This window comes from Bidens hawaiensis, unplaced genomic scaffold (assembly GCF_021521415.1).
Source record: "Bidens hawaiensis isolate Kalapana, Puna unplaced genomic scaffold, B.hawaiensis_p1.1 tig00004664_1, whole genome shotgun sequence".
NCBI classification, from domain to species: domain Eukaryota; kingdom Viridiplantae; phylum Streptophyta; class Magnoliopsida; order Asterales; family Asteraceae; genus Bidens; species Bidens hawaiensis.
The window spans coordinates 1356333-1371730 of record NW_027491285.1 but is presented as its reverse complement, the minus strand read 5'-3'; the positions used below and the strand labels follow the sequence as shown (position 1 = coordinate 1371730).

The following is a 15398-nucleotide window of genomic DNA, read 5'->3' as shown; positions in this document are numbered from 1 at the left end:
GTCTGGCGACTCTACACTGATGGAGCAGTCAGCAACGAGGGTTCAGGCGCAGGGTTGAAACTAACCAACCCAGCAGGCCAAGAATACACTTACGCTATTCGACTGGATTTTCCAAGTACGAATAACGAAGCCGAGTATGAAGCATTCTTGGCCGGGCTGAGAATTGCGCGTAAAATGGGAGTGAAAAACTTGGAAGCCCACGTGGATTCCATGTTAGTAGCCAACCAAATAAACGGAACGTACACGGCCGTGAACGACACAATGGCCCTGTACCTCGCACAAGCAAAAACCCTTATGCGCGATTTTAATGATTGTAAAGTCATACACATCAAGCACAACGAAAACAAATCTGCGGATGCGTTAAGCAAGCTTGCATCATTAGCCTTCACCCATTTGGGAAAGGACATCCGCATTGAACTCCTTGAAGCACCATCAGTCCCGCACAAGGAAATTTGTGTCATCCAAACCGGCACAGAAACGTGGATGACACCGATAATAAATTACCTTGCAGCGGGTATACTACCAGAGTCAAAAACACAGGCAAGAAAAATACGTTGTAAAGCATTAAACTATCAACTCATCGATGACATCCTTTACAGACGTAACTTTCTTGGCCCACTCTTAAGATGCGTGGACAACCAAGATGCTGACTACCTCCTAAGGGAAGTACACGAAGGCATCTGTGGAGTAAACGCAGGTCCACGCGCTGTTGTAGCTAAGCTAAACAACGCGGGATACTTTTGGCCGGGGATGCATACGGATGAGCTGGCATACATCAGAAAGTGTAGGTCTTGCCAGCTCTACGCACCCAACAGGCATCGCCCGAAGAATGAACTTGTTCCAGTCGCCTCTTCATGGCCATTTCAGAAGTGGGTCATCGATGTGACAGGCCCATTTCCTACAGCAGCAGGAAACGTTCAGTTCCTAGTGATAACCATCGACTACTTCACCAAGTGGATAGAAGCAAAACCCTTAGCCCAAACAACAGCAAAACATATTAAAAAATTTATTTGGGAATTTATTATTTGTCGTTTTGGACTTCCACAGACTTTGGTGAGTGATAACGGCACCAACTTTGATGACAAGAAGCTACAAAAGTGGCTGGAAGAACTTCAAATCACCCACACATTTACCTCAGTGGCACACCCGCAAGGTAACGGTGAGGTGGAAAGAGCAAATAAAAGCATCGTCGAAGGCATAAAGAAAAGACTCCTGGAACACAGATCCGGCTGGGTAGACGAAGTTCCACACGTCCTTTGGGCAAACATAACGCTGAAAAAGGCCAGTACGGGAGAAACCCCGTTCAGCCTCACTTATGGCACTGAAGCGATGGTCCCAGTCGAAATTGGTTTACCCTCACCAAGGGTCTTGATTCAGCCAGAAGACAATGATGCGGAAAGACGGTTAGACCTTATGCTAACCGAGGAACGCAGAGACTTAGCCGCAGCGCATGAAGAAAACTACAAGCGACAAATGCAAAAGTACTACAACACGCTGGTAAAACTCTGCAACTTCAATGTAGGAGACTACATATTGCGTAACAACGAGGCTTCAAACCAAGAGCGCCCAGGAAAACTGGCACCGGTCTGGGAAGGACCGTACATTATCAAAGAAGTTTTGGGAAAAGGCGCATACCGGCTCGAAAGGCTCGATGGCACTCCTATCCCAAGAACATGGAACGGAGCTCAATTACGCAAATGTTACATGTAGACCAATTCCAAACTTGTAAAGAAAAGGCCTAGAGCCACTTCTAATGGAAATGATTCTCCTTTATCACATTGTGTTGATAGCCTTACCTTTATACTTATGAACTTCCCACACTGATGCCGGTATTCACCGCATAAATATGGAAAGAAGTAAGTCGTTGCGTGTGGAAGGCGGCAAAACCCGCATAAACACATAAAACGGTAAAAATTTCTAAGGAAAAGATAAGGAAAACCTTCACGCATGTCAGCTATATGTGAAGTTTGATCATCCCAATAAATGAAAGTGACGGTCCTACCCGCACAATCATGATAGAGGAAACTGAACATTAACCTATTGGCAACCGCGCGTCGAAAGGTTAACTTATTCAAAACACTTAGGAAATTTCAAAGGAAAAGATGAGGAAAACTTCCACGCAGGTCAGATATAGGTAAAGTTTAGCCATCCTACTAAGTGAAAGTGACGGTCTTATCTGCACAATCACGAAAGAGGAAGCAAAACTTTAACTTATTATCCGCCACGTTGAAAAGTTAACTTATCTAAGTACTCAAGAAATTGCTAAGTTAAAACAAAATATGCGCGAAATAAACAAGGCAATGCATTAACAAATAATCTTTATTCCATCAACATTCAAACATTACAAGAATTGCTGGGTACATACCCGCATACAAGATTAGAAGTCTATACAAACATAAAAATCTACTCTAATGGTGGAAAGGGATCTAAAGTATCAAGCTTCAGGACCACTCCCACTTGGACCCGCACCATCAGTAGAGTGTGGCGGTTCAAGGAAAGCTTTGAGGATAGCTAGCCCATCATCAGCAGCAGCAATCTCGTTTACCTTCTCCACCACCGGATGCGGGAAGGCGGCATACTGATTCACTGCTTGGTCATACGCAGCTTTAGTATCCACATTGTAAAGAGGGAAGTTGGAAGGCGGAATGCCTTGTTCAACAAACCCTAGACCAAGCAAGAAGCCAGCCTTTTCCCCATCCTCATGAGAAGCGTTGAGGGCTGCGCTCATCGCATCGTCATATGATGTGTTCGTGAACACCCGATGCACAACTTAAAAAACAGAAGTATATCAAAAACTCTTCTAAGGAAAAGCGTAAAGAAATTGTGAAACTACGCATACCTGAGACAACGCTTCTCGGAGAAGCCATTCCTTGGTAACCAAAGCCTCCTGGAGGGCAGCTTGAGCTTCATTACGGGCGCGTTCGGCTTCGTTCTTTGTAAGGTTGGCAAGCAACACATCTTTGGCTGCAGTCTCTTCGACGCCCTTTAGCTTACGCTCAGTGTGGTCAAGCACCCCCCTCTGGTCCAAGATTTCTTGGAGCTTCTTGGCATCTTCCATGGCCAAGGCATCATGAGCCTGCTGGAGCCTCTCTAATTTGGCTTTAAGTTCCTCATTCTCGATGCGTAGAGGCTCAGCAGCAGCTTCAGCCTTGGTGGCCCTCTCGGTTGCGTTCCGTGCAGTTTCCTTAGCCAACCGAAGCTGTTCATTAACAGCTTGGGCGGCCTTGGAACAGGCCTCGAGACGAGCCTGAACTTCAACCTCAAGGGCCTTGAAGGCCTTCTCCTTCTCCGCAGCAACGGCGGAGAGCCTCCTGTTCTCCTCCCGGACAGCCCGCGCCTGAGCTACTTCTTGGATACGAGCTGCCTTTAACTTGTCGTTTTCACGACAAAGCAGCTCGACGCGCGGCTGCATCCGGGCTACGAGAATGCGGAGCTCATTTGTCAACCTACCCTCCTGGTAGCTTGACATTGCTTCCCCCAGCGCCCCACTTGGGGCGGCGTGGCGCGCCCACTCGACGCATTCCACAGGCGTCCGAAGGGTTGTTCCTCGGCGGATGTTTCATCGTGGAACATACACTTCATTGGAATCCGACACTGCAAAAGCAAAAAGCAGTTAGGAAAAGATGATAAAAAAAAATATAACATAAAATAATAAAACGCCAAAATAACCCTACGCACCTGTAGGGTCGACGACAGGCCTGTAGCCGCCAAACCCATCACCCGAACCTAACGGATATCCATCCAAGAGGTCAGGCAGATGGGAAGGAGGCAGAGATTGGCTTGACGCCCCAACCCCGGACATACCTGAAGGACCGGCCGTAGTCGCCGGCGCCGGAGGAGGCATAGCGGAGGCCGCCGTGGTAGAAACCAACGGATGTGAACTCACAGCCGCGGCCGCGACCGTGGAAGAATCCACAGAAACACTCACCGCCGGCTCAGTGAAGGAATCAGTGAATATGGCACTGACAGCCGGCGGAGACGTCGTCACAGTTGGAACAGTTGGCTCAACCGGGTGAGCAACTGAACCAACAACTGAAGCAGGCGCAGTCGCCTGGGTCATCGCCTCAGGTAGGTTGATCAAACCTACCGTCATGGGTCCGGAGGTGCTCCTCCCCGCTCCACCCTGGAATGCGGTACCATCCACGCCTGCACAAAGAAGATATATAAGTATAATGGCGGAAAGTTATGCAGTTAAGATAAAGGAAGTATACTTACGGGTCCTTTTGAGCTTGAAGGTGCGAACGGGCGGGGACGAACCCGATGGAGCCGGCCTCTTCGTACCGGTCACCGTCGTTGTCCTGGGTTGCTCGGAGGTGACAGCCGTTTCAACCTCCAGAGCAGTGGTCTCAACACCACCCGGGTTCCCCGCCGCCTCTTCACTCTCGGTCTCCGACTCAGACCGGTTCACCTGGTCGGCAGTGGAGGCTACCTTCGCCTTGCCCTTCCCGCCAGCAGCCTTCTTCTTCCGCGCAAGAAAAGGACCATCTGCGGATTCCTCATCAGAAGATGACAAGATTAGAGGAATTCCAGCAGAGGTTTCAGCATTCAGAGGGCGAGGGTTAAATAGTCTTTTACCTGGCCGCGTGGCGCTCAGTATTTCGTGGCTTGGCGGGTAGGCCTCCACAAACCGATCCGCAGTCTGCGCAAGGATGGGCAACTCGTTCTCGTCAAGAGCACGAGTACCCAACCGAGCGGGACCGTCAGCTTCCCGCGGATGCAGGAGGGACTGCAAGTCATTTCCCTCTGAAATAAAAAGAAAAACAGTTAGAAAAAAACCTTAAATCAACAAAGAAGACGGAGCATACCGTATGGGATAAAGTTCAAACCGTATTCAAGTACGATGGGAATCTGTGGCGCATCCGCCCCAGCATCCTTCCACACCCTGCTCATACCGAGCATCACCATCCCGGACTCCGGAAAGCGGTAAACCGGAGTCTGGATCCGGGAAATCTTGGAGAACCATTCCGCCTCCTGGTAGTTTGAGGCGTGAAGGCTTGGGAGAGCTCTCCCGTTCTTAAATGTCATCGCTATAGGGACGACACGGGCAGATATGTAAAAGAACTCCCGCTTCCAAGACCGAAGACTGCGCTCGGTAGCGCAGATCTTCAAACCCTTGATCCGGGTGACCAGGGTGTACCAGCCTTGGATGCACCTCCAGGAGTAGAAGGTCATCAGGCGGTCGACGTGGGGATCCACGCCAAGAATGAGGCACACCCACTCAAAATGGCGGATCTTGGCGATCGCCATTGGGTGTACCTCCGTCAGGTGCACACCGTGTCTATCCAGAACACGGTATACAAACTTCGTCAATGGGAACCTAAGATTCCCATAGACGAAGAAGGCGGCATATACCCCTATTTTGCCCTTGGGGGCATCGTACACCGTCTGGTGTGGCTCCGGAAACTCAGGCTCGAACGGCTCGAGCATGAACTTCCGGACGATGTACCGGTAAAGCTCGATGGGAAGAGCACAATGGCATTCGCCAGCAGTGCTCTTATCGTCCTTATCGGACGTAGACGTCGGGTTCTCGACATACAAGTCAGACTCCTCGACGGTAGCTTCTGGATCATGAGTAGACGACATGTTTTGGAGGTAAAGAACGATTTCAGGAGAATGCTCGACAGAAAGTTAGAGTATTCGCCGGAAATCGCTTAGAAGAAGAAGAAAGAAGTGAAAGTGTGGATTACCAGGAACCCTCTCCCCCTTTATATACTCATCGCAATGAATGCGAAGAATTTAATACGGAGGAGAGAGAAAAGAGCTGGTGCAATGAAACTATGACACGTGGAAAAAGCAAGCTGGCAACAGCTGTTGACGGGACGCGCGCCGTAAAATCCGCACCCACGCGCCCGAAAAATCGCGCCCACGCGCTTGAAAAAGCGTCTGGAATGACCATATACTGTCACGTCGCCATAACTTCCTGCACGTCCTGACACTGTCAGAAGAAACCGTCGGACGACGTTTCAACAGTTTGGACTGTTCTTATCCTTTCACCAACTCTTCGAATTTCAAAAAGATTCAAAAAGATTCAAAAGTAAGCGGGACTATACCCCTTACCTTGGCAACCAAGTAACTATAAGACATGTGCGAGTACAGTGTCAAGGCAAAACCCTTCACATACTTAGCACCCGCAGGGAATGGACGCCAAGAATACCTTGGAAGTAAGATAACTATAAGACGAGTGCGGGTACAGTGTCAAGGCGAAACCCTTCACATAGCACTAGCAGGGAATTGAAACCAAGAAGGATCTTCTGGGCCATGCTTGCGGAAAGGGAAATAACATCCCCGCATAGCGGGAACGTTGAGAACTAGATTGTTTGAAGCTCCTGGATGGAATTGGTTCTTTAACATAATTGATCACTATGTTTAAAACTACCAAAACCTCGTGGAGAATCTACACAAGTGAAACTCAACGTTCCTGACTTGCGAGGAGGTTACACACCTACCCGCATCATACCCAAAGATCAAGCAGAAAAGTCGGGAATTTCTGCACGTGACATTAGGGAAACCGCGGGAAGAATCCCCACGAACAACCTTAAAACTAAATCCTTTTCAAAACCCCTTGCTTAAGTCCAAAATTCACCTCACTTATTAACAATTCATGAGAAGAATATTGGACTGGGGGGACTTGAAGAGGTAGGTCCCAGCAGAGCCCAGTTGGACCCGCAAGACTCACCTTGAAGAGGGACGTCTGCGCAAGGACCAACTGGTTCCGCAGGACCCACCATGCTCAAAGATGAAGACCTTACGCGCAGTACGCCAGCTGTTCCCGCAGGGAAAGCCTCCTAATGGTGAAGTACCCCGCATGTTCCCGCAGCTGCGGATACAAGCCATCAGGGAAGGCTACCCGCACTAATAGCAAGGCTACACGCACAAGGCACTAACTCTCAATAATTCAGTGTCACCTGAAGGAATGAGCAAGGCGGGAATACTCCCGCCCAAATGAGCCAGTCCGTATGCTTCTGGAAGATCTTTTGTACTATACCTGCCAAGGTATGGACAAAATAGACAAGATCTGACCAAAGCAGCCCATGAACCAATCACAAGGTGACAGCTCACCGACAACAGTATGCGGAGGAGCATGCTCTAGTACTGTTTCACTATTAGCCGCTGCCTACTCACCAACCCCTATCGTGGCACGCACATAGCCTGCAGTTGGTGGAAAGGGAACAGTACACAGCCGGCCTTGTCACTATCAGCCGCTGCCTACCCACCAACCAGCATGGCACGTGCGTAGCCCATAGTTGGTAGAACAGGAATATTATACAGCTGGCTGTACCTGCTTGGAAACCTACCTTCGGCTATAAATACTCCAACACCTTGGAACGGTATCATCATCTTGTATCTTACCTTCACTAGCTATTTCTCTCAATATACACTTATATTCAGAGCAATCTAGTCTGATTCTCACGCCGGAGGGTGGTCACAAGGAGGAACCCCCACTTCTCAGTGACGAGCTCACGGTGTCTGTTTTGCAGGTCATCTGAAGAACATCCTTCTTTGCCGGACCTAACCCTCGTGGGAAACATTACTTAACCTCCAGATTATCCATAATCTACTCGGGGTCGCCTAGTGTTTCTTCAGAAAGCTTTTAATTTTTAAGGTTTTAGATATTCTAGTCTTTTTTTTGTTGTCTGGTGTTTTGTTCTCTGCCTTTTTTGTGTGTGAATGTATTGAACAAATGTATTTAACCCGTGGCTATTGTGTGAATGAATTTAATTTGTCTTTCAAAAAAAAGTTGTGTGTAACTTATTTTATTTGATTTAGGGTTTATTTTTCTCAACAAATTAGATAAAATGTATATTATACATAATATAATATGTATTTTGATTTTTATTGTGTGTGTAAAAAAAAGATTTTTTACACATATAAGCTTCTTAATTACATATTTCTCCGATACTAAACATTAAATTACATATTTCCCCTTCTATTGTATCATTACCCTTCTACCCTTTTCAATTTAAGTGAAAACCTAGCATCATAGAGAACGAGCACGGCGGCTTCCATTCAGTGCGTAAAGTCGAATTTATTCGCCTAATTGTAAGTTCCCTTTCTGGTGCTTTTCTATGGTTGATGCAAACCCTAGTTCATCTTGTAAGTCAATCACACCACCTGTGGGATTTAGGGCTGAAAAATCATTCCTTTCAAAGGCAATTGTTGTTATATATGATTAAATGGTTTAAAACTATTACAAGTTCTAAATGGCATGTTAATTCAATAACTAGATACAATTGTGCATTTTGTGTTTAAATGACATGTCCAGTTTGATGCTAATCATGTTAATGTTGAGTTTTTTTATGCACACCAGTTGTTTGATGAAATGCCTAAACCGAATCAATCATGTTGTCATGAACTTGTTTGAAACGTGCCAAATCTCAACTAAGAAAACATTTCGATTAGTTCACTGATTTAACTATATAGTTCACTGGTTCACTTGTATATTTTAATGAATGTTATGTTGTTTCGTTAAATACCAAATTTTGTTGTTGTAATGAAACAATAGGTTCCCTGTGAGCTCTCTTCTCACCTGGATGATTTTGCATGTATGAGACTATGTGATTCTGGTGCATATGATAATATTTGCAGTGTTATACAAGATGGACTACTAAAAGAAGGCTGCGTTCTATCTAAAGATGTGTTGATGCTATTGTTTTTGATTTGGAGTTGATTCATTTAAGGTTGACCTAAGTTAGCCTACATTCTAAATATGTGGTCGAATTAATATACTTTCTCATGTCACTTATCTAGAGATACAATTGGTTATGTACTTACTAAAGTAACTAGGTAAATTAGTTTAAAATTCATCCCTTACCGACAGAAGTCCCCTTTGCTTCTCCGCCGCAAAGCATGAACTCTTCCGTTAGCAAAATATTATGAGATAAAATATGTTTATATGTCACCCATGTTAGAAATATTCAACCTATAAGCCATGCTAAAAATACTTTTCTATATTTGCTAACAATTAAAGACACTGCCTCCAGCTAAATTTATTAACTTTGATATGTAATACCAAGTCAGTGTGGGTTTAAAATGGGGATATATAATATTGATGCTTTTAGAAAGGGGATATACGTAAATAGTTATAGTTATTTAATTAGTTTATTAAGGGTAAAATAGTCATTTAATTAGTTAATTTTAATGAAATGAGAAAATATGTAATATATATGGTTTAGAAAGAGGAAATATGTAATTGATGTTTAAGGATTGGGTAAATATGTAATGAGGGAAGTTAAGAAGAGGATATATGTAAATGCCCCCCCCCCCCCAAAAAAAAAAGGCTAATTTACTTTTTCATGTGTCCCGAAAGTTAATTCCGCTCTCAACCTTCAGAATTGTTGGCCGGCCCTATTCTTTTTAACCCGACCTATTTTTTCCCGATCTATTTTGGGTCCCCGTAGCAAAAATTTCTGGATCCGCCTCTGATATCCGACGTACATGTAACACAATTTTATTATCAAATATGAAACTGAATTACCCAACAGGGAAGCTTTCTATATTATGATGAAATACGATAGCCGTCCAATGAGATCCCTATGTTTCGGTGTTTCCAGCACTTGAAACAATAAAAGAAAATTATAACATTGCATCAAGAACTAAAAACTGACATTGACTATCTAAATGAGATTTTGAACATAAAAGAATTTCAAAGTGAACAGGAAGAACCAAAAGCTGCAGCACTATTACAGTACATATATACAACTAGTGAATGCAAGGAAGAAACAAAAACTGTAAGGTCGAGGTGTGTGTGTGTGTGTGTGTTTGTGTGCGCGGGCCCTACACGAACGGCAACATGGACAAAATTGTAAATTCACATACTTGATACATTAACTACTTTTCACAGTCATAAACCCTACATCACTGGCCAAAAAACGGATACTTCCACCAAACCCGTCAATGTCTGTTAAGCAGGTGCATCTGTTTCACCAAAAGTCAAAGTCAAAACAGGTTCATAAAAAGTCAAAGCCAAAAGGGTTTCGGAGGTCATTTCCCGTATGGGCAGGATGAACCAAAAACACTTTAATGCCCATAATCTAGATCAACCCATGCATAAGTAGAAGGGCTGAATTTGCTAGTCAGGCTTGGTTTATATAACTTATCAAGCTTGTGCTAGCTCGCGAGCCTATTATGTATATAACTTTTAATTAATATACTAAATGATATAAACTATTATGTGTGTGTGTATATATTATATATATATATATTTATGATAAAAAAATAAAATAACTAAATGATATAACTATGTTGTATATATAAAATTATAAATTATAATTAAAATATATATAAATACTAAATACAAATGTACATAACCTAATTAATAAATAAGCGAGCCAAGCCCAAGCTTCACATGTCGAGCTTGAGCTGGCGTGCGAGCATAAACATATATATATATATATATATATATATATATATATATATATATATATGTGGAAAGTTAACGTACAAATTAAATTAACGTGCTAACTGTGAGAATCAAGTAGTGTACTTATATTTACAAGTAGTGTAATGTAATTACATCGTAGTGTATTTACACTATGCTGCAATTACACTACACTACAATTACACCGTGTTGTACAAATTACATTACTTGATCCTCACAGTTAGCAACTTGGCACATTAATTTAATTTGTATTTGATCCAAATCTCACACACACACACACACACATATATATATTAAATATATATTTTTATATTGATTATTAAATGCAAAAGTATAATAAAAAAAACTAAATAATATATTATGCTAGTATAAATTATACCTGAAACATCTATAGAAATAATAAAAAAAATGTATATTAACTAATAAATAAATAAACGAGCCGAACCCAAGCCAAGCCGAGCTCTCGCAAGTTAAAAAAATCCAAGCTTATGCTCGGCTCGTTTACATCACTAGTCTCGGGTTGCGGTATTTATGTTGGATTAATATATGATTATGAGTTACCTCACTCAAAGATGCCTTTGTGCTTTCAAAGATTCACCACTTAATTCCCTCCTAACCAGCTCCAAGATTTCAATAACCTGCAACAACCATACACACATAATATGAATAATGAAAGATTTTTTTTTTTTGAAAGGCGAATAATACAATATTTAATATAATAACAAAGTTGAAAAACATATTCGTAATTAACAAACAACATTTGTTGTCTTACCCCAGGGTAATGTTGCAAGACGGGCGAGTAATGATCAAGAGCAATATATATCTTCTCAAGAAGCCCAAAAAGTGTTTCAACTTCATCACCCAAAAGATCAACCTACATTTAAGAGAAAAAATTGTGATAGGTGATAAATCAATCTTTCCAAATTACATGGATAATCCCTATGGTTTGCCCATATTGCATGTATAGCCCCCACCTTTCTGAAAATGCCTCACCAACCAAATTAAGTTTAAGTATTTATTACCTCTTCCTCAGCCATTTGAAGGTCACGACATTTTTTTTCAAGTTGTTGTCTGTATATGATCCCTGTGTTTTTAAGTGCATTGGCTTCCATGACGAGTGAACTCAATTGAGTTATTGAATTTTCCAACCTAAAAAGTTCAACACAAATCTAAATAAATCAACCATGTTTATGAAATAACCAATTTGATTTTGGTTATGCAAATCTAAATTTGGTTATAACCGGATCCCCTGTATTAACCGAATATCTATAATATTTCTTTTAAGAAAAATGTCATACAATATGATATATCCAGTACTTCACAAATTTTTTTTCTCAACCTGTATGTTTCAAAATCCCAACTCCAATTTTTTTATGCTAACACAACTAATCTTAGTACCTTAAATTAATTAAATTAGTCTCATAATATATCTAAATTAAATTCGTTAACAAAAAAAGTATACAAAAGTAACTTATCTTCATAAGATAATTAATTACATTGGTTAATAAAATATTATACCAAATATACTTATCATTACATGTTTGGGATTGAGTTTGAAAACAGCTTATTGGCTTTTTCAAAAAGCCATGATTTGGGGCTTTTAGAAAACTGCTTTTTGACCCTTTTAAAAAGCTAAAATAAAACGGATTTTTGTAATGGCCAAGCACCTTTAACTTATTTTGGAAAAGCCAATAAAGTGTTTTCAAACTCAATCCCAAACATGCTCTACATATTAGGCTATGTGTAGTGCGGGGCTACAAATTGGGGGGGAGGATAAGTGACGTGGCGCACTGGCGCCTGATCAGCAAAGGGGTAATTTTTATTTAGGGGTGTAATGGTGTTGTAGACCCATATATATATTATACACCCACATACTAATATAATAATATTTTTCCAAAATAACATACCAAGAGACAAATCCTCCCCCCCCCCCTCCCGGGGGGGGGGGGTCCCTCGCCCACAGTAACTATTAAAGAATTAAGGGGGTGTCCCTGCCCATAGTAATTATTAAAGAATTAAAACATTTTAAAAAACTCTTTTTAGCTGAAAAAAAATTTGGTTGAAATCTGTTTTTAACCGAAACCAAACCGAATTCTTATTCGTTTTGGGTTTTGGTTACGACCAAAATTGAATATAAACTGAACCCATGAACACCCTAATTACCATAACAATATAATCTTTGGGTAAAGACGATTTAAGAGGTTGTATGCATTACCAATCTGCTTTTAGCAACTGACATTTTGTTTGACCCACTTTAGTAGCTAAAATACTTTTTATCTGGCCCATTTGAGATATAAAAAATACAACCCAAATCGGCCCGCTTGTAAGTAAATGGGCCGAAAATGCCACCTCTTATCATATGTATCAAATTAAAACAGAGTAAAAAGACCAAGTCAATAACATACCTTGTGTAATTATTTTTAGCATCCCATGTTACCCTCCATTCAAAATCAACAAATTTGGCACTTAATTCATCAACAAGAACCACTACCGCTTCCATCTGCTTCCTATGTTCTCTCTCTTTTGCTTCAATGTCTGAAATAAACCTCAACTTCTCCTCTGAAGCATCAAAAACCATGTTCTTATAATCATTTAATGTTTTTATCTCTTCCATTGCTAATACAAGCCTCTGATTAAGTGAACTTATTTCCTCTTCATCAGATAAAAGTTTTCCTTCTGCTTTTGACAATTTTGCCCTCATTTCATCCAACTCATTTTTAGCCTTCAACATCAACGTTTCCTGCTTTCTTAAAATATTAATCTCGTCCCTTGCTAATCTTTCATTTTCTTCCATTGAACTTCTTAGCAAATTCACTTGATTTCTTAGTTTTTCTCTCTCTTCGGTTTCCAGTACTAGTTTTGTTTCAAGGGATACCAGATTCTCAGTGGTGGTTATGTATTGTTTATGTAAATTTTCAAGCTTTAGATTAACATCCTTTAAAGTTTCTTTAAGCACACTCTCCAACATCTCTTGTCTTAATAATGATTCCATACGAGCATCTTCAGTTGCACGAATACCAATATTTTCTAATAAAACCTCATAAACATCATGCATTGCAACAACTTCCAGCTCGGATTCTTCTTTCATGTCTTGAATATGGCAACTTAGCTCGTTAACAACACATTTGTAAACATCTTCAACAATGGAAGCTTCTAGAACTTTGTCTGCCATAACTGTTAACTTAGATGATAAATTCTTCACTTCATTCTTCACAACAGAAACCGAGTCTCTAAGTTGGCGGTTTTCTGTTAAAACAGCGCTAAGGCTGATAACATTATCACATTTTCTAACAAATTCCTCACTTCCATAAAGAATGTTATCCAATTTTGCAACAACTTCCGGAATCTTCTTTTTTAACACTTCAAATTCCTTACTAGACGGGAAAATTGACCGTCTTTCACTTAAATATTTCCCTTTTAAACTAATATATCTATCTGTTATTTGATGAACCTCGGCTTCATGCTCCCGTTTTTTATCTAATATATAGTTGTTGAAAAACTTAACCATTTCTTCCTTGTTCATGTGACTTAATGAATTAGCGTCAAAGTTATCAGCAGCATCCAGTTTTAACTCAGTTGACTCTCCATTCTCATCAAATCTTGTAGACAGTTGACTTCTCAACGGGTTTCCATGAGTCATATCAATATCTAAAGAACCATGAGAGATTAAACTCCCTGAATCATTACTCGGTAGCAACTTTGTTAACGATTCTAGCTCGTTTTTTAAATCTGAAATGTTATTAAACTTCTCGGTCAAACGTGAACTTTGACTTTCAGCCTCTTGAAACTGTTCCTGGATGCATTTAATGGAGCTTTGAATTACCATATCTTCAAGTTCTTCTTTCAGTTCATGCTTGTGTTGCCATTCATCAAGTGAGTTTTTAGAAAATGTAACCGCGGTATCTACCAATTTAGACATACTATTCATCATCATTTCAAGATTATCAGCTGTGTTCTCTAAATCATACTCATCTTTCAAGATACCACCTAATCCCACCAATTCATAAAAAGATCCATTTTTCTTAATTTTACAACTCTTCAAACCTTCTATCTGTTTTCTAAGTTTCTTAAACTCATCAGTAGCCGTCTCCTTTATTTCATCATGCTTCACGCAAACATCCTCTAAACTGTCATACCTTATAACAGATCTCTTTAAAATTTCAAGCTCTGACTCTTTTGCTTTGATCTTCTCATCTGCATCTTGTTCAACAGCACTAACCATTCCTTTAATCACTGAATCACTCACCACTTGTAAAATTGTCATCCGATAATTAACTTCTTCTTCCACAATTGTATCGAAATCTTCTAAAAATCCAACATTCAAACTGTCATTCTGTTCTGTAATTATTTCAGCTTGTTTGGACTCTAAATCATGAACTCCACTATCAAAGGTCATTGTGGTCTCCAACACCTCTTGACTCCCCATATAATAATATTAAACCTATCAAACAACATAAACACATGATTACACCAACTACCACAATAGTCAACACAAAGATGCAGACAAATTAGAGGTTACGAGCCTTAAAACAGTTAAATAACAATGAAATAATGAAATTAAACACAATAGCGAGTAAATAAACCCTAAAATAAGAGGAAGTCAAATGAATTGAAATTGAGCAATTTTAGATCTAAGAGTAATAATTCTTCAGCTAAATATAGAAATTACAAAGTTCAATACTTCAAACTACTCACATGATAATCATATACCTATTAAAATACATAACAACATAACTACACCAACTCACCACTAAAATAAACAACTTCTCAAAAAGTCAACACAGCATTACAGACAGATCAGAAGCTACTCGCCTAAAATTAGTTAAATAACTAAAAAATTAAACACGATTAGTGAGTAAACAAACCCTAAAATCAAATAAGATCAAATAAATCGAAATTGAAACTGCAACGAGAGTAATTTCAATTTTCAGGTTCAACAGAAACAATTCTTCAACTAACAACAGAAATAACATAGTTCAGTAATTCAATTTACTCATATAATAACATCATATAGTTATTA

At 40.6% G+C, this 15398-nt stretch overlaps 1 protein-coding gene across 1 annotated transcript; it reads right to left on the bottom strand.

Annotated features, from left to right (window-relative positions):
- Positions 1-9505: 9505 nt before the first annotated feature.
- Positions 9506-14804, bottom strand: LOC143627365 (WPP domain-associated protein-like). Its single transcript, XM_077097208.1, has 5 exons — positions 12784-14804; positions 11401-11527; positions 11151-11252; positions 10940-11016; positions 9506-9915 (listed from the first exon to the last, which is right to left on the bottom strand). Exons 1-4 carry the CDS (start codon positions 14802-14804, stop codon positions 10945-10947), a joined length of 2322 nt encoding a protein of 773 aa, XP_076953323.1. The 3' UTR covers positions 9506-9915; positions 10940-10944.
- Positions 14805-15398: the final 594 nt, after the last annotated feature.

What these genes read in the sequence shown, in the direction of transcription:
- LOC143627365 (XM_077097208.1), bottom strand. Translation starts at nt 14,804, where the DNA reads ATGGGGAGTCAAGAGGTGTTGGAGACCACAATGACCTTTGATAGTGGA. An exon ending in GCTAAAAATAATTACACAAG is followed by an intron (nt 11,528 to 12,783) that starts GTATGTTATTGA and finishes TGAACTTTTTAG; the next exon opens with GTTGGAAAATTCAATAACTC. An exon ending in TTCAAATGGCTGAGGAAGAG is followed by an intron (nt 11,253 to 11,400) that starts GTAATAAATACT and finishes TCTTAAATGTAG; the next exon opens with GTTGATCTTTTGGGTGATGA.